At 33.4% G+C, this 19,852-nt stretch overlaps 1 protein-coding gene, 1 long non-coding RNA gene and 1 pseudogene across 2 annotated transcripts; 1 reads left to right on the top strand and 2 right to left on the bottom strand.

Moving 5' to 3' along the window:
- Positions 1 to 212: 212 nt before the first annotated feature.
- On the bottom strand, positions 213 to 3,965 carry LOC114410601 (annotated as a pseudogene).
- A 2,761-nt stretch (positions 3,966 to 6,726) lies between these two features.
- LOC114409406 lies at positions 6,727 to 9,838 on the top strand. The gene is made up of 5 exons (XR_003666077.1): positions 6,727 to 6,861; positions 7,706 to 8,018; positions 8,097 to 8,756; positions 8,848 to 9,448; positions 9,544 to 9,838. It is a non-coding gene; the product is annotated as an uncharacterized LOC114409406 (long non-coding RNA).
- A 2,038-nt stretch (positions 9,839 to 11,876) lies between these two features.
- LOC114410600 (protein FAR1-RELATED SEQUENCE 5-like) lies at positions 11,877 to 16,256 on the bottom strand. Its single transcript, XM_028374561.1, has 3 exons — positions 16,206 to 16,256; positions 13,057 to 13,152; positions 11,877 to 12,944 (listed from the first exon to the last, which is right to left on the bottom strand). Exons 1-3 carry the CDS (start codon positions 16,254 to 16,256, stop codon positions 11,877 to 11,879), a joined length of 1,215 nt encoding a protein of 404 aa, XP_028230362.1.
- Positions 16,257 to 19,852: the final 3,596 nt, after the last annotated feature.

Raw genomic sequence — 19,852 nt, 5'->3', positions numbered from 1 at the left:
TATGGAAGCTTTTATGTTTTTACCTTTATGAAGTTCACGTCTCATAAACCAGATTTAGAAAGAATTCTCTGCTATATAGCCCGTGAATATAAAAGACATGTTTATGGATCGCCAATAACATAAAAATTTGGTACGATGAATATGGATATAGTTTGAAAGTATTTTGATGCTATGCATTAAAATTGGAGAAGTCATGGGAAATGAAAATAAAGGAAGTTAATAAGTTCACTACTATTACATCCATTAAGTATATTATGATATATGTTACAAGAGTACACAGCGCAACATACACACCAGTTTCTGAAATTGTTGTGACATTTGATCTTAACTTTGATTATTCAAGTGCCAACACCTGAAATTCGAGAAGAAGCTAGTTACCTTTGTAATTTTGGAAATTTTGAAATACATAGCAAATGACAGAAAATGAAATTATAACTACATAAGCAATTAATCAGGTAAGAGCCAAAGGCAGCAACATATGCTACTAAGCATCTAGAAATCTCATTTTTATTATGGTGTCAAGTTTGGAAAGGAAAACTAAAAAGTGTGAAATAATTCAAAAACACACAAACAAAGGACAAAAGAGTATTACTATAAATGCAACTGCAATTAAAATTTGGCAGAAAAAAGAAGTGTGACACATCTACATTTGTTCTCTAGTAATATGCAGAGAATTAAGTAATATTCCATTTATCTTACCAGTAAGAAAGGCTTTTCTGATTTTTCTCAGCTCTCTAGTGACATCCACCACATTCATTCTTTCTTTTGGTGATTCCACTGAACAAGCAAGTCCAATCTTAAGGAGTGAAACTAAGTAATTTGCAACTGTTGGAGTGAGATTCTGACTATTTTCTTCTTGTATTGTTGCTTCTTCAGGTTTTGGTACAAGTGATGGATCCAAAATATGAAAAAGATTATCAGGATATGAATTTTCCACAAAGTTATGCATATTTGGACCATCTTCAAAGATTTGGTCTGTGGGTCTTCTTCCAGTAAGCATCTCCAACAAAAGAACCTCGAAACTATACATGTCGCTATTCATAGACACCTCAGACCCCATTCCGTACTCTAAAGTATAAAGCAAAAATTGTCAATACCTTGTAATTAGTAAATAAATATCAAGTTTGAATCGAAAGATAAGGGAATTCAAAGAAACACTAATTGGAGAGTTTAAAACATACCTGGAGGAGCATAATCAATAGTACCCTTTATTCCAATTATACTTGTTTGCTTAGAAGTGGTACCATTAATGGTTGAGAGAAGTCTTGCTATGCAAAAATCACTCACATGAGCAATCATGTCATCATTAAGGACATTGCGTGGCTTTAAATCACAATGAATGATTGATTGCTCACATTCATGATGAAGATAATGTAATGTAGAAGCAACATCAATCATGATATTTAATCTTTGATCAAGGTTTAATGTTCTTGGACCTTTGCAGTTTGCACTTAGTGTTCTAGGACACATTTCCTGCAACACTCATACTGTAATTTGGAGGACATTCAGATACAGCGCTGGCAGACTTGGTGGATATCCTTGACATGGTGTATTTGACACCACAGAAACAGAATCATCTTCTCAAATGACAGCTTTAATGCCTACAAATTGATGGAGGACGCTTTACTCCTTTGTTGGACATGGTTTAAGAATTTGGAAAAAGGATTCCATACCCCATTCCACTTCTGGTCCAGTAATATTAGGGAAGGTTTTTGTGTTTAGGGGGGGATTAGCATATAGCCTTTCTATGTTTGGGTGCCTAGCTTGCGGTCAAACCAATGGTTACCTAATTCTTGATGTATTTCTAGTATTAGGCCACCATAGCTTTGCAAAGCATGGTGTTAGGTTGTATATATAACAGTACCACTTGTACTGATCTTCATATTATATATAATATCACTATATTTTTGCTGATAAAAAAAAAACTTAAGTGTTCTAGGATGCAGCCATTGCTCCAAGCTTCCATTTTTCATGTACTAAAAAACTAGGGCTTTAAATCCTTGACCTTTGTAATCCGTGTTAGAACAACATGTTAAAGCCTGAACCAAATTTCGATGTTTAATATTTTTAAGTGCATTGCATTCAGCAATGAAACTCTTGTGAGCTCCTTTTTTGTGAAGGTTTAGGACCTTTATTGCAACAACTTTGTCTTCTAGCTCAAGAGTTCCTTTGTAGACAAAGCTAAAATTTCCAGACCCTATCAAGCTTGAAGTTGAGAACCCATTGGTTCTGTTGTGTAAGCTTCAGTATGAAACTTTATCCAGCTGATCAATTATTGGTGACTCCAGAGGCGGTTTCTTACTTCTTTTCCTCATCTAGTAGATAGTTAGAATAATTGACAATATGAGAAGAAAAACAACCACACTAATTATCAATGCTATCAATTTGAACTTATGGTGTTTTGCATGTTTGCTACCTTTGACGGGGCATTGTGGTAGATGCAGTTCAAAAATACTCCACGAAGCTTACTATTTCCAGTCACCACTAACCCACTTGCATTTCCCAAGACACCTCCAGTTGGCACCTCACCATTCAATATGTTAAAAGATACATTCAAGTATTCCAAAGCATATATAAATGTTTTGTAGAACATTAGGAGTTGTTCCGGACAAGTAATTTTGTGAGAGATCTAACTCTTGAAGACCCCTCAATGAAGCCTAAGAGGAAGGTATGATTCCGTGTAAGGAATTCCCTTGCAAATAGAGATACTACAACACATGATTCTCAGACATGTCTAGATAGTTGATATTTTTTAGGTTACCCACTTCTTTTGGTATACTACCACTCAATGAGTTTTGTGACAGATCCAATGAGTTTGTTAGAGAGGAAAAACTAAAAACCTCTGAGGGTATGGTTTCTGTAAGGTTGTTTTGCGAAAGATTTAGAGATTGTAACTTTTGGCAAGTTAAACATTGCAATGTGGTACCATGTCAGTGAAAAATTACACTGGGGCGCGCTTAGAAGTACATAACAAGACACGTCACACAATGGGCATGTCATGTCACTCTCACTTAGTAAAATCATAAGGTGACCAGTCAAGGTCACTCTATTTTGTGAAAATGCTCCAACCATATAGAATCAATATAGGCTTAAAGGAGCACTTAAACTGAATGTCTTTACCCCCAAGGCCTAGAGTTTGAAAAATCTGTTAGGGTCTCACCTTCTTGATTCAGGTCCAACCCATAAAATAACTTTTGCACGCATACAGTGCTCATGAATTATACAATACTCATGATCTCACACTCGTGTTTCAAACACGTTTAACACATTGCGCTAGAATTTAACACTTTAGGTTCTTAACTTGGAACCCTACGCTTTCCCTTTAACACTTTGCGCATAAACACTTTTCTCCAGGTAAACACCAGTTGGGTTATTGTATAATTCACAGCTCACAACACAAGTATTGTCACATCAAATATTAAAAACACACTTATTCACAACCATATCTCATGTCCATAATTTAACATTTCATAATGTCACAATCCACCATCACATGTTTACGTGTATCTCACAAATTAACACATGTTCAACTTTGCGCTTATACTCAATTTCAATAACAATGTTATGATCTCAAAGCAACATGTTATCTCACAATTTATCACATATTCAATTTATCAATTTCAATCACAATTTCATGATCCCAATAAAACAATCTCGCAACTATAATCATACATGAAGAATTATAATACAATAAACATCCCAAAATAAATCCCAATTTGATCCCCTAAGGATCTTTACATATGTTCATTTTAACCCCAAATGTGATAAACTCATCCCTTACCTCTAAGTGGGCTCACATGTGTAGTCCGGAAGCGATAGTGACATCTCTAGTAGTTCCCTGAGATTTCTCAAGTTTTTCCTCTGGTTGTTCTATTAGGGTTTCCAAGCATTAGAGAGAAGGAGAAGGGATTGAAGCCTCTATTCCATTATCTACGTGCGAGGTAAATTGATCTCACCATAGACATTACTTTATAAATTCCAACGGTGAGAATGTGCGAAAATATGTTTCAAACCTGGACTCCAAATTTCACGACAATCCAACGGTTAACGAGTCAGAAATCATAGTTTTACAGGATAGATTTGGGTGTATGTAGGAAAAACAAAAAGTTGTGTGAGGGACATTACCCTCACCACAAACATTATTTCATAAATCTCAATGGTGGGTATGTGTGAAAATAAGTTCCAAACCTAGTGTTCAAATTTTATGAAGCTCTAATGGTTAATGAGTTCAAGATCGTCATTTTACTGAGATAAATTTGAGTGTATGCGGGAAAAATATAAGATTTTGGGAGAAGAAGGGAAAACGAAATTGAGAAATGTAAAAATTGACCTAACATGTCTTTATTTTATAATTAAGATATTCTGAGCCTATTATTTACTCTATTTTTCTTTATTTTATCATTTTATAAAAAGAAACTCTATTTTACTACCTATCAAACGAATAAATAAAATATTTTTTTTCTAAGAACATATATTTATTTTATTTACCTTGAAACTATTATTTTAATTAATAAAATTATTTTTCTTTATTTATTCAATTACAAAAATTTTCATTAATTTTATAAAACTATTTTTTAAATAAAATCCGTTTTAATTTATTTTACGAAAAAATGGGGTGTTATACTTTGAACTTGTCCCATGAAATGGTTTGCATCGATCTCAAATATTGAAAGGACATTTTTAATTACCTTTTAGTCCTTATTACAAAATATATAAAAATAATTAATTACAAATTAATTATAAATTATCAATTATTTTAGTTACAAATTATTTGTTAATATTTTTGTAGTTAATTGTAATTGATAGCATTATTCATATTTTGATGGTAAGGACTAAAAGAAAATTAAAATATAAAATATAGGGACTAAAAAGACCATTTTCAAATTATAAGGACTAAAATATAATTAAAATACAAATTATAAAGACTAAAAAAATCACCTTCAAAACTATAGGGACTAAAAGAGAATTAAAATGTAAATTATAGGAACTAAAAAAATCACTTTCAAACTATAAGAACTAAAAAAGTAAGAATCGTGAAACTATATGAACCAAATAAGTAATTTAATCATTCTTTAAAGTTGGGTAGTTATTCTAAAAAGAATTACAAACCACTACGAGTCACTAATTGCAAACCAGAAAAAACGTACATACAAATATTACATTTCAATTCAAGGAAGGATGATGATTTGATTTGATCTTGTCATAGATATAAATTTGTGTTTTGTTTAAATTCAAGGAAGGATGATGATTTGATTTCATTCAAGGAAGGACGATGATTTGATTTGATCTTCTCATGGATAAAATCATGAACTATTGATAGTACTGCATTCTTTGTTAATCTATACATTGACTGAAATTCTAGACAAACTGAAAAGGATCATGGACAATAACCTGAAGGTTAGTAAATTTGGCTTGTTAATAAGCTTAACAAATTTTTTTTAGTGGATAAAATCACTATAAACCAGAATTCTGTTGTTGCTTACCATTAAGAAGTTTATCTTGGAATTACTTTGTGTGTCTTTCTAGTTATTCAATCGAAGAGGGCTGATAGAAAAATTTGTAGGACAAATTGTTGTGTAGGTGATACCCTTCATATGGATGATTTAGAATGTTATTCTAGGTGATACCCTTCCTATGGATGATTTTAAAAAAATTATAGTGTGAGAATTTGAGATTTTATTTGACAGCGGTGATTCTGTTTTTATGCTATAATTCTGAGTGAACCCAATCATTCGTCCAAGCTTCACTCCCTCAGTTATATTTGCTAAATTTTCATATAAACATTGAAGATAATGAGAACTAGAAAATGACAAGTACTCCAGATAATAAGTAACAAGTTGGCAAAGAAGCAAACCGAATTGACAAGCAAAGTACTTAAATTTCTACTATCATTTTTGGAGGAATAAGGAGAATTAGCAATTACTTAAAGGTTCATTACCATTTTATAATATAGTAGTATTAACTTTTCTTCTTACTTTTATTCATTACATATAACTGTAAGTGGTGCAACATCTTGTTTCTTTCTTTTAAGCTTGTGAGATATGTTACTGTTTTACTAGTATGCTTTTAAGGACTCTACTTAAGGTGATGTATACTATGCGTTGGATTTCTCTGCTAGCTTATCCGTTAATAATGTGTGTTCCAATCTTGTAATTTCTTATTGGCAATCATTCTAGCTAGAACCCAAAATGTTTGTGAATAGAATTTATTACGTACCTTCTCCTTTAATCATAATAATTTTATTCTTTGGAAAAATTGTATTTGTAGTTGTATATATTGTTTGGGGATAATATATAACTATGATAGGAAAGTACTTAGTAATTAATTAAGATAGGAAAAAACAGAATTCTAAAAAATTATGTAAAAAATATATAAATAATATAATTGTGTTCGTTTATGACAGGATAAAGACATTTCAGTAATCAATCATTTTACTAAAACAAAACAATTGGATTGTTATGTTTTTTTTAATTCGGGAAATAAAAAATTTGGTATGATTATTTATCTAAAATTTGCTAGTTAATAGTTAGCTATCATCTAATTAAATAAAAAAATAAAACAAGTTGGTACTGACAAAAAAATGGGTTTGGCTGTCGGAGTGGAGTGGGCCTCAAAGTTGACTCTATCATGGCTTTGGGCACCTGCCCAACTGCTGGTACACCCAACATATTTGGTGAAATGGAAAAAATGCCCTTCACTCTTATTTTAAAAGCTTTTGGAATTCCCCCATCCTTGCCGCTACAGTACTTTCCGTAATATTGGGTTGCTTCTACTCCGCGCATGTTGATCCCCATTGGTGTTTCGTCTTGCCACCACCGCCGGTCATGCTGTCGCGTCGTCGTCACAATAGTCGTCGTCGAGGTAAGTTTTTCTTTTCATTAAGCTTGCATTTCATTCATGATGGGGGGAGCTGCACATGTCGGAGGGGATGGTGGATTCGTATAGAGCATACATATCAACAATCCATAAGCTTTATACATATTACTGATCCCTATAAGGTATACGGATTCTGTATGCCTTATATAGATTACGGATCCGTAATTAATTTTTTTTTTGTTTTATGAGTTTAAAAATATATTTTATAATTATTTAAAATTTTAAAATTAAATAATATTTTTGTTTAAAATTTGTTTTGTAATAAGTTAATGTTGTTGTTTTTTTTTTTGTGTAATTGTAATTAATTAAAAATATTTATTTTGTGTAGTTGATTTTTTTAAGAAATTAAGTAATTTGTATATTTTAAAACAAATGTGTGTACATATATATATATATATATATATATTATTGTGATTTAATTATTTTTAAAAAGTATTAGTAAATTAGAATTTGTTAAATTTGTTATTTTAATTACATAAATATTAATATTTTGCATTAAGAAGTTTAGTAATTTTGTTATATTTGATAGTTTAAAAGGTGTTTCATAAATTTGTTATATATGATAAATTTCAAATGTTTATTAGTATATATTTGACAATTTAGTAATGATATGGAACAATAAAAAAATTTATCATTAGTCAATTTTCATTAGTTTAACTTTGCATTAAAATTTAATTGAAAAACAAAATTGTAGTTTTATTTTGGCCATTACTTTAAGTTTTGAATAAAATTTAAATTTTTTATTGTGATAGTAATTTGGGATTGATTGTAGTATTGTTCTTTGGCTTACAAATTTTGATGACTCCTTTAATGTGCAAATCATGGTTAGAACACGAGGTTTGGGTCGGGCTTTAGGAAGGGTTATCAGAAGAGCCTTAGGGAGAGAAGTCAGTCGTGATGCAGATGATGCTCCCTGATCACGTAGGCCCACAACATCCGCACGTAGGCAACAAAAAGCTGCACCTGTTGCTGAGGATGTTGATGATATGGATCAAGTGGATGAGGAAGTTTATGAACTGCTTGAAGAAACAGCTGGTGTTGATGTGCCAATTGATGCCAAGGGTTTTCCAGGAGGACCCCATGACACATCAGTGTTGCAAGACTATGTTTATCATGTGGCCACGAAAGTTTGGAGTGGAGAGGTATTTATAATTTTAAATATTTTTTTCCCGTAAGTAATTGTTAAATTTTGTTGAAATGATTTATATTATCATTTTCAGGAACATCCTGAGCTGAAATTATGCTCCCATGGAAGAAAGGTCAAGATGTTTGGCAGGCCTACCCCTGAGATCGAAGGCTTAGTGGCTACCACAAGATTAAGTCCTCTGATCACATGTTCGTTGGACACTGGTGATCGGGGACTTATGTCTGCTTTCGTGGAGAGGTGGCATCTGGAAACTAGTAGTTTTCATCTGCCAGTTAGAGAGGTGACTATCACGTTGGATGATGTGGCCTCGTTGCTGCATTTGCCCATTACATGCGCGTTCCATAGTTTTCAGTCTCTTCATGTGGATGATATCATCTTGTTGCTAGTGGAATTGCTTGAACTAAGTGGTGAAAAGGCATGAGCTGAGACAGTACAATGCCATGGGGCATATGTTTGACTTTCCTGGTTGTGAGATGTATATCGGAGCAAATGTGACACAACATAGTGGACACCTGCAGCTCGTGCATATTTGTTGCGCCTTCTTGGTTGCACACTCTTTGCTAACAAGAGTGTGACACACGTTTATGTCGTATTCTTGGTCGCATTGAGGGACCTGACGCAAAGTGTTAGCTACGCATGGGGAGCTGTTGTACCGGTGCATATGTATGACAATCTGAATGATGCATCAAAGAGCACGACTAGACAGCTTGCAAGATACATCACACTTTTACAGGTCATTTGATTTTTTATTGAAAATATATATTAACTTGTTTGTTCTATTTTGAGAAATGTGTTTAATTGATTTGTTTGGAAAATATGTGCAGTGTTGGATCTACGAGCACTTTCCCTCTGTTGGTTGTGTTGTTGCTGCTAAGGATTATGATGAGAGGAAACCACGTGCCTGTTGTTGGAAGTCTGGGAAGGCATTACTAGTATCGACATACTGTAGATTGTTGGATAGATTGACATCCGATGCTGTATCACTGTGCCTTCAGAGAGTTTGAGGTTATCTCTTTATTTTTAGGACATATCAGATGAGGTCCATCTATTGTCATACACTGATTGGAGAGGATTGTACAACAGTTTGGGTATATGCAAACCATTCCTCCACACCCTGCTACTCTTTCTCTGTGTATAGAAGACATTGATGATAGATGGATTCAATTTTTTTAATACATTGCACCGGTTGGTCAGATATGTGTAGCGCCTGGGCAGTGTTCATTGGACTACATGGATTGGTTCTACTCGATATCCCATCCCTTCATGAGTCCAGCACAGCCTGAGGATCCTCCTAGATAGCCCCACGTGCAGCAACATGACACATTTGTTGAACCGCATGTTGCTCAGCATCCAGTGGCGACAATGGGTATGAATGAAGCAGCTGAAGATGCACATGCTAGTGTAGAGCGGCCTCGACATGCAGTGGTAAATAAATTTTCAACATATTCTTGTTACTCAATTTATGTGAACATTCATTAACCCTTAACATTATTTGTTTTTGTTTTTTTATCATGTTGTAGGAGGCTTGTCAACCAATAGCCGAAAGGTTGGAGCGGTTGCTCAACCTAAGGATAATCATTGAAGGCACAGAGACATACGATGTCATGGAGGACTACCTGCGGATCGCTAGAGGTGTCACTGCAGATGACAATGTATATGTGCGGTTGCGATGAAGGCGGCACACTAAACATGCGTGAAAAGTTATTTTAGTTACCTAGTTTTATATAATTTGTGGTTTTATATGAGTAAAGAACGTTAATTGTTTAAGTTGTATTTTTAATTTTTGATTAATTACGAATTAAATTATTATGTTTATCCTTTAGTTACCCTAATTAGTGAAAGTACGTAAATGTCAACGTTGAATGAAACACACGCATATCATCATTTTAGATCACAAGCACAAAAGTAAGTAAATGTCAACATTGAATGAAACACACGTATATCATTATTTTAGATCACAACTACAAAAGTAAATGTTTAATCTTCATCTAAATCAACATATTCTGTATTCAACCTTGACAAATTTGTATACTGTTGCATTCTACTAATATATGGTGTGGACCACTGCTTTGCTTGTTGATGATAATGTGTAGATCATAACAACGCTAATGGTGGTAAGGGACAACGACCCCTTAGAAATACCTATTACATAAGAACATACACATAAAAAATACCTTGGTGAAAATATTTTCACAATAATTACACAGGAAGGATGACTCATGCATTTACCTGAACAAAATGATTACCATACACATGGCCGATACACATCACACGATGCACAAAACAATTTGTTGGTGGTTGACTTCTAAGAGGAAAAAATGTCATGCTTTGTCAAAGTGACAGAGAAACAAGGATCACATTATACCTTGATGCAATAACATATCCCATGTTAGTTATATTCATCCACTTGTCCATGGTAACCTACATGTAACAGTCAACAAATTGAATTTAGTTAATGCATATTTAATGGAAGAAAACATAACATTAAAGTTATATACTATACCATGGATAATCCATCAACAAGTAGGAATCACTTTAATTCCTCAAATCGGTATATACCACCAACCAGATTTATATAGTCATCAGAAAATTTTGTAAGTTCTTTAAGCAAATGGTTGCGCACCAATGATCATGAATCTTCACCATACCTAATAGGGTAACAACTGCACGATATCCACAGTTACCATCAACTTTCACATCAACAATGTTTACAATGGAATCATGAATGCATGGATGAAATTGATCCAACATCAGCATGGTCCTTCTTTAAAATGGTTGCTTGGATGATGATGCACTATGTTTCACTGACGAATTACTATTTTTCACGGAATGTAATGCATCAACATACTCCCAGTATGAGGGATCACGCTTTGTAGATCTTTGTTGCTTTGTCACCGGTCTCTTCTGAGCACCTTTTGTTTTGACCTTTTCTGGAGGAGCACACATAGAGTTTAGATCAGGGTAAGCAATTTCCCAAAGTTTACTCTTCAAAGTAACTTTGCCACAAACATCAAGTTCTTTAAATTGCTTGAAAATGGTTTCCATCTCTTCGATTATGCTTACTTTAGCTTCGAATAACCCTTGGTCTAAAAAACTTAGCCTCCGCCAAAACATATGGATTGTCTCAAGTGGTATGCTACCAACAACATATTTGGATAGCTCACACGCACATGGAAGACCATGAGTAGTTCTTTAAATTGCTTGAAAATGGTTTCCATCTCTTCGATTATGCTTACTTTAGCTTCGAATAACCCTTGGTCTAAAAAACTTAGCCTCCGCCAAAACATATGGATTGTCTCAAGTGGTATGCTACCAACAACATATTTGGATAGCTCACACGCACATGGAAGACCATGAGTAGTTCTTATCACACATCCACAACGAGAAAGGTTTTTGCTAGCATAATGTACACGCTCAAACTTAGTAGCAATCTAATTTAAAGCATACCTTGATACCATGCCAAGTAGTCTCTTGTATAGGGTAACTTTAAACACATGTCCAACCACATGTGTACTTGTCTCAAAAGATGCCTTAATTTAAGTGTGTTGCAGCATGATCATGTTGTTCATGGCTTCCCAAAATGCTACATAGGTCTCCAAGGCTATTTTGTAGTAGTCTTTTTAAGGCCCAATGAGTAGACTCAACCCTGCATATGAGATACATAACCAATAGAAGAAACACATTATTTTTTTATGCATTCAATCGTAAAAGCTAACAATTTTATATATTTAACAATTTAATACCTATTTATTGTTGTGTTTCCTAAGTGCATGACCTTATTTGTCCAAGCTTTAACAAATCTTTCTTTGTGAGGAATGACCCATGTTTGGTTAACATAGTCAAAAAACATTGGCTATGGTGAGCAATCAACTTCAAACTTCTTAAGGCAGTCATCAAACTGTTGCTCAAAAGGACAATCCACTAAACTCTCCCAGGCTTCCATTACATAATCCAATGCATTTTTTTGACCAACAAGGGTTTTACACTTTGCCTTCACATCCTTATCAATGTGAAACTGACACAACAAATTCATGGACTTAGGGAATACAACTTTCACCGCATTTATCAATGCTAGATCTCTGTCAATGACAATAACTCTAGGGAGTGCATCACGTTTAAGGAAAAGACGACGAAACCTTTCTAGAGCCCAAACATCTTTACTCAGATGTTCTCCTTCCAAATAGGCAAAGGCAGCAGAGAATGCCATCCCTGTTGGTGTCACACCAACAATATCAAGTAACGACAGTCTGTACTTGTTTGTCTTGTAGGTACTGTCTATCAAAAAGACCAAATTACAGACATTAGTTAATTTGACTGCATCAGGATGACTCCAAAATATGTCACGCACAACATATTCATCCTTTAATCTATGCCAATGAATATATTGATCCCATTCAAGAAGCCCCATTAGTTGTTGCATTTCAGTATTATTGCCTCTTACGGAAGAACGGTAAGCATTTCTTGCATTGTATATTTGTTTGATCATTGTATAACTATTGACATTATACTCTTTCAACATTAGAAGAATATTTATGGGTCTGACCATTGACTTTGTCATATCAACAACAATTATCTTCTCATCCTTAGTTAGTCTACCGACATATGGATGCCCAATTAAAGACTTTGCCAATTCATGATTGTGCCTCCCACAGATTAAATTCACCATCCATCCTTCACCCCCTACAACTGGTTTTGCACGTAGCTTAAATGGACACCCACATTTTCTACTACCAGTACATGTTCTTACCAAATCCTTCTTCTTGGCCCTATACTGACCACTCCTTTCACAGCCAATTAAAATAAATGAGGTCCTTCCTCTAATACCATTTTTTGTGTTTGATCTCATAATCACCGCCACAAATCCAATTTCATAAGCAACAAATTGAGCCCATTGCAGAACATCATCATGGGTAGCAAACACCTATAATGCAATCCATACAACTTTAGTCTTCAACAAACATTCATTTAATTACTTTAATAACAATAAATCATATTACTACCTAAGAAGTATTGAATGCATCAGAGCAATCAACATGTTCTTCATTCATTCCACCTTCGTCTTCATTTTGGTCATTCATATAAACTTCTTCGGACATTACACAATCATACATCCACTGATCTTCGTCTATCTTAACAAAACATTCCAAAATTTCAATAACAAACAAAAAACTCCTAACCACACCAAAATATACTATCATATAATTTTCGCATTTTTTACTACACTTATTAATATAATACATTAAACTAAAATAAAAACGAATAAAAAATTATGTATTAATTTTTAAACCCTAAATATTAGTTTCTTTGTATACAAATTATAACTATCAAATGAATATTTTGATTATATATATTTAAATTTTATGATTATCAATTTTAATTTTTCTGACTAAAAAATAAAATAATTTAAGAAAAAACATTTAAATTCAAAACAAAATTCAAAACAATATTTATCATGCATACGGATTACCAATCCGTAAGGAGCATACAGATTCCTAATCTATGTACTTATTATAGATTGGTAAGCCATATGAAGCTTATGTATTCTCAATCCGTAAGCTTCATACGGATTACCAATCCATAAGAAGTATACGGATTCGTTGGAATACAAATTTTGAATCCGTAAGTTCAATTAACTTTACGGATTATCAATTTGTAAAACTAATTCAACTTACAAATTAGAAATCCTTCTGCATTGCGAAATAAAATAATAAAACCTTACCTTCGTCGTCAACCAAACCAGCCACCGCCACAACACCACTTGCTAACCAACCACCAAAGATGACACAACAACGAACGTCAAACTCTCGCCAATAACCTCTCACGGAATGAATGACGGTGAACGAAAATGAAAATAAGCTCGGACGCAAAAGCTCGGATGCAAAATGACAAAGGATACCTATACTTATAAGCTAAGGGTATAATGGGTATTTAGAAAATTTTGCTGGGTGTACCAACAATTCTACTGATGCCCTAAGCAAAACCCTTAAAATGCTAATAACTACCAAGCAAATAACTTTCAACATACCTCGTCCGTTTGCACTTTGGAATTGTAATCTCGTTTTAACAATAAAGCTCCTCATAACAATCCAAGAATCACTAAATTACAATTATATTTTACTTCACATTAACATCAATTAATTTTAATTTTTAACGGCTCACGTTGATTAATAGGAAAATTTTTAAGTATTACTTTTTAAGATAGAGTACATAACTAGAGAATAATTAATTTTCACCTAAGACATTTTTATAGGACTAAATTAGATACAAACTTACAAGAATTCTTTGTGTACAATCTGTTGGTCTATATTTTAATTATAAGAATTAAAATACTTTAAAATCTATTCAAAATAAATACTTTCAAATATTTTTAATTAAATAATATATTATATAATATATTATATTTACGTTGAATTTTTATTGCTAACATATTAGTATTCTATTAGAATTTATATTTTATTGATTTTTTAGAAAATATTTATATCAATTAAAATGTTGATAATAAATTTGTTATAATGGATTCAAGTATTAATATACTAGTAAATTAGAATAAAAATATTGAAATTATTATTCACATAAGCATGGGTTTTGTTCTAGACTAGCTAGTACTAGGCCTCACAAAAGATTCAATTATCCTACTCAAATCATAAAGGGAATCTTAGACTAGCACCTTGTCACAGTGACCATCAACTGTGTGCCATGATCATGCATTCAATCAACACCCATACCTGATTGATAAGTAAGTGATTAACTATCACATGACCTCACACCTAAACTATTAGTATATTTCCCTTACAACGTATGGATTCTTTTTACCCATTATGCTCCTTTCATTAGGTATAAACTTTTTTTAACATATTATTTGTACGAATTATTCATAATTTTTACTAAAAAAATGTAATTGATCATATTTAGTAAAATTTTTCATTTCAATCAATTTTAACCAATTAAAAAGTGTTGAAAAGAATGTGTCAAAAAATATAAGCTTGACATTTTTCATAGGTACATATTTAGGTAAACGACATAAAATGGGCAAAAAAAAAAAAACAAAACAAAACATGGTATTATTTAATAATACAAAAAGATAAACCTTTCTTCGATGAGAATAAATATACTTTATATGTATGCTTTAAATATATAGATAATGATTTTCAAACTTTTTTCTTTGTCTCTTACTCTCAGCTTCATAGTTGAGATTGTGCTGGGTGATCGTTTCATTACTCACATGTACGTTCTATTATTTATGATTAGAATTTTTGCTACTAATAATAGAGATAACTGTAAGATTATGTGCGACTAAACATGAATGTTCCTATTTTTTTCTTAAATATACAGAATATGACCAATATTCTTTGGAATCATCGTTGGATGTATGATAGATGTTATAGTGGTAGAAGCGGTTTGAAAGAGTCTTTTATTGAGGGGCTTGAATAGTTTGTAAGCAAAAATAGTCAGCAAGATTGTTATCGGAATGACGGGGGATCAGATGTCCTTGTGTTAAATGCGATTGTACTAGGATTTTGGAGGATAGAGTTATAAAGGTTCACCTTTACAAAAATGGGTTCAAGCCTAATTATTAGATTTGGACTTATCATGGTGAACACATGTCGTATGTTGATTTAAATAAGGGCAACAATTACATGGATGCTTCAACTAGTGCAGAATATGTGGCTCAACATGAACAATTTATGTTAATGTAAGACATGGTGTGTGATGCTTTCAGGCAACCTTAGACATTTGAAGCTCCAAACTCAAATAATATGGAAGAACCTCCAAATGAAGATACTCAAAGATTTTATAATTTATTGGTAGAGATGAATGAACCGTTGTACGAAAGGGCAACAGACTCAAAATTATCAATATCCGCGAGGCTTTTAGCTTGCAAGTCCAATTGGAATGTTCCTGACTAGTGCTTAGAGTTTATTTCAAAAATTCTTTTAGATGCAACACCTATAAAAGATGGTTTGCCAAAAAAAATATGATGCGAAGAAGTTAGTATCGAAGTTGGGATTGGAGGCTAAGAGGATTGACTGCGGCATGGATGGTTGCATGTTGTATTATAACAATGATGGAGTGTTAACTGAATGCAAATGTTGTAACAAGCCCAGGTATCATGCCAAGACTGTTGGAACAAGCAACAAAAAACTAGTTCCAGTAAAGGCGATGTTTTATTTGCCTATAATACCAAGGTTGCAGAGAATGTTTGCATCAATGCAAACTGCAAGCCAAATGACATGACACTATGAGAATAGAAGACCTTCAGGCAAGTTACGCCATCCCTCTGATGGTGAAGCCTGGAAGTACTTTGATCAGGTACATGCAGATTTTGCTATTGATTTGCAAAATGTGTGACTCGGTTTATGCACAAATGGATTTAACCCATATATTCAAGCATCATCTACACCTTATTCTTGTTGGTCTATCATTGTTAACCCATACAATCTTCCTCCATAAATGTGTATGACTAAACCTTATATGTTTTTGAGTTGTGTCGTACTAGGCCCATTTAATCCAACTGTTGGTATTAATGTTTATTTACAACCTTTGATTGATGATCTAAAGAAATTGTGGAGTGATGTTCTGACTTACGATGTTTCAAGAAAGCAAAATTTCATGATGAGGGCAGCTTTGATGTGGACTATTAATGATTTTCCTACTTATGGCATGTTGTCTGGTTGGGGGACACATGGTAGACTGGCGTGCCCGTATTGTATGGAGGACACAAAGGCCTTTTAGTTAGCAAATGGGGGAAAAACTTCTTAGTTTGATTGTCATCATAGGTTCTTACCTAGTGATCATGCATTTAGAAGGAACAACAATGCCTTCAAAAAAGGGGAAGTAGAAAGGGATGAACCACCGTGTATGTTGACACCTACACAAGTTTGGCGTAGGGTTAGAGATTTGCCAAAAGTCACAGAAACTGCTCTACCACCACCAACTGTACATGGATATGGGTATTGGCATCATTGGACAAATGTACATGGATATGGGTAGTGCAATGTTGATTAGGGAACCATGCATGAGATGAAAAGTCATGATTGTCATGTGTTCATGGAGTATTTACTTCCTATTGCTTTTAACACATTGTCGCCATATGTCTTAAATCCACTTATTGAAATAAGTCATTTCTTCAAAGATTTATGTTCTAAAACTTTGATGAAGGATGGCTTGAGTAGAATGGAACAAAATATTCCATTCATTCTGTGCAAGTTGGAGAGAACATTTTGTTGGACAAATGGCCTCAGTTATCTTAAGAAAAGGTGAATTAATTTCCCACTAACAAACTTTTAACCCCCTTCTAAATGATAGGCTCAGAATGCAGAAGTAGAAGCAATAATCAATTTAATAATGTTCTTTAAACATGCAAGACAAAATTGATTGCAATAATATAAATGAGATAAGGAAAAAGAGAAATGCAAACTCGATTTATATTGGTTCTGCCACTTCCCGTGCCTACGTCCAGTCCTCAAGCAACCCACTTGAGATTTTCCATTCTCTTTGTAAAAATTCTTTTACAAAGTCTGAACCACACAGGGACAACCCTTCCCTTATATTCAGGAATCCTTACAACTTAAGAGACCCTCGGTCCTTTAATCAATCTCTTTGAATAAGAAGAAGAAGAAGAAGAAGAAGAAGAAGAAGAATTCTCTCTTTAAGAGAAGAATATTACAATTGAAGTTCATGGATGAACTCTTAATGGATTTGCAAGTATTTGCCCAAGAGTTGTTGAGAGAGCATTTGGCAATGAAGTTCTCTTGGAATATCTCTCTCTTGCTTTTTGAAGTCAGAGATACACACATATATAGGCCCTTCGTGCCTTTTCAAAATGGTTTGAAGAGATGTGTCTTTTCAAAAAGCTTTTTCTGAATTTCTTCACTGGTAATCGATTACAGGTTTCTGGTAATCGATTACACAATTATATTTTGAAGGGTCATGACTTTTGAATTTGAATTTCAAGAGTTTCATTGCTAGTAATCGATTACACACATCTGGTAATCAATTACAGGTTCAAATTTCAAATTCAAAACCCTTTTAAACAACTATTTTTCAAACTTGTCTTCTAGTAATCATTACATTGCCTGGTAATCAATTACCAGAGCCTTGCATGTCTTGGAAACACTTTGTTTTGAGGCAAGGCTTGATCTTTAGTGAATCTTGAAACAAGGCTTTGTTTGTTGAAGCAATCTTGTATTAATCTTGAAGCATTGTTTATCCTTTGAAGCAACCTTGTTTGATTCTTCTTTGGCATCATCAAAATCATGTATACATATATTCACATATTTCCCCCTGGTTTTGTTATTCAATGAACATCTACCTATTCATTTAGCATATGAAGCTAGACTTGGTGAAGCAGTCCAATATAGATAGATGTATCCATTTGAAAGGTACTAAAATGATCATTGTATTTTATTTAAAATTCATTTGTTTAATGCTCATCAATGATGGCTTGGTTTTGATTAAAATTTGTAGATTCATAGGCGATTCTAAACGAACAGTGAAAAATAAAGCCAGGGTTGAATGATCCATCTATGCGTCTTACATAAATTGTGAGACAACTTATTTTTGTTCTCATTATTTCAAAAAATTTATGTTGTCGTCGCACAATATTAGGAATCAAATTGCAATTGAAACTGAAAGGCGTCCACCAATGTTATCAGTGTTTGACCAGTAAGGTCGTCCTTTTGGGAAAGAGTTGATTCACTGGTTAACTGATGATGAGAAAGACTCAACCCATGTTCATGTGTTGACTAATTGTGTTGAAGTGAAGCCATACCTTGAGTAAGTTTCACAATGTATGCCCTTTGGGTTTCATTAATTATGGTTGTCAATTGCATTATACTTCAAATATTGACTCGTGATACATTATATTTGGACAGTTCATTCTTGCAATCCCAGTCAAATGCCTCTACTCGCAATCTACATGCAGATTTTCCTACTTGGTTCCCAGAAAAAGTATTTGTTATTGAATATTTTATTTTGCTACTTTATGGTAAATAAAATATAACTGTTCATACTCTTTATATTCGTAGGTTATAAATGAGCCTACAAATGTGAGAAACCAACACTTAAAGGATTTATCGTATGGTCCGATGAGTTGCGTCAAAGAATGGCACACATGCTTTGTTAATGGGTACAAATTCCATACTCAAGCATGGACTGAAGGGAAGAAAACGATAAATAGTGGGGTTTACGTAAAGGGCCTTATAAAAGGAGCCACAAATGATTTTTATGGGGTCATTCAACATATATATAAGCTGGAGTATAATACTACAAGTTATCCTAAGTGAGTAGTATTATTTTATTGTCACTGGTTTGATCCAATGAGTAGAGGAACAAGAGTTGATCCCAAATACGACATAGTGGAAATACTAATTGATAGAAGCTATAATCTGTTTGACTCATTCATTAGTGCACATAATGTAAGGCAGGTGTATTATGTGCCGTATTCGGCAACAAGAAGGGACAAGCATGGTTGGTATGTTGCAATTAAAATGAAGCCAAGGGGTTACATAAAATCCGATCATGTACAAGATCATGTGCCTTACCAAGTTGAGGAAATGTCACATGTCAACAAAGTCATTGAAGTTGAAAGTATTACTAGATTGTAAGATTCAAGAGGTGGTGTTGAAGAAGTAGACCCTACTAATTTGTTGACAAATGAAGAAGAATCAAATAATTTGAATGGAGAATCAAAAAATATTGAACAAGATAATGAAGGGGAATTAGAAGACGACTTTGAAGTTTACAATTCTGAATAGAATTAGATATTGATGCTTGTTAGTCATTTATAATGTTTGTTATTAGTGACATGTTTGCTTTCTTTTAATAATT

The sequence above is a fragment of the Glycine soja genome, chromosome 4 (assembly GCF_004193775.1).
Source record: "Glycine soja cultivar W05 chromosome 4, ASM419377v2, whole genome shotgun sequence".
Classification (NCBI taxonomy): domain Eukaryota; kingdom Viridiplantae; phylum Streptophyta; class Magnoliopsida; order Fabales; family Fabaceae; genus Glycine; species Glycine soja.
Note: the sequence above shows the minus strand (reverse complement) of the source record. Positions and strands in the feature narration are given on the sequence as shown.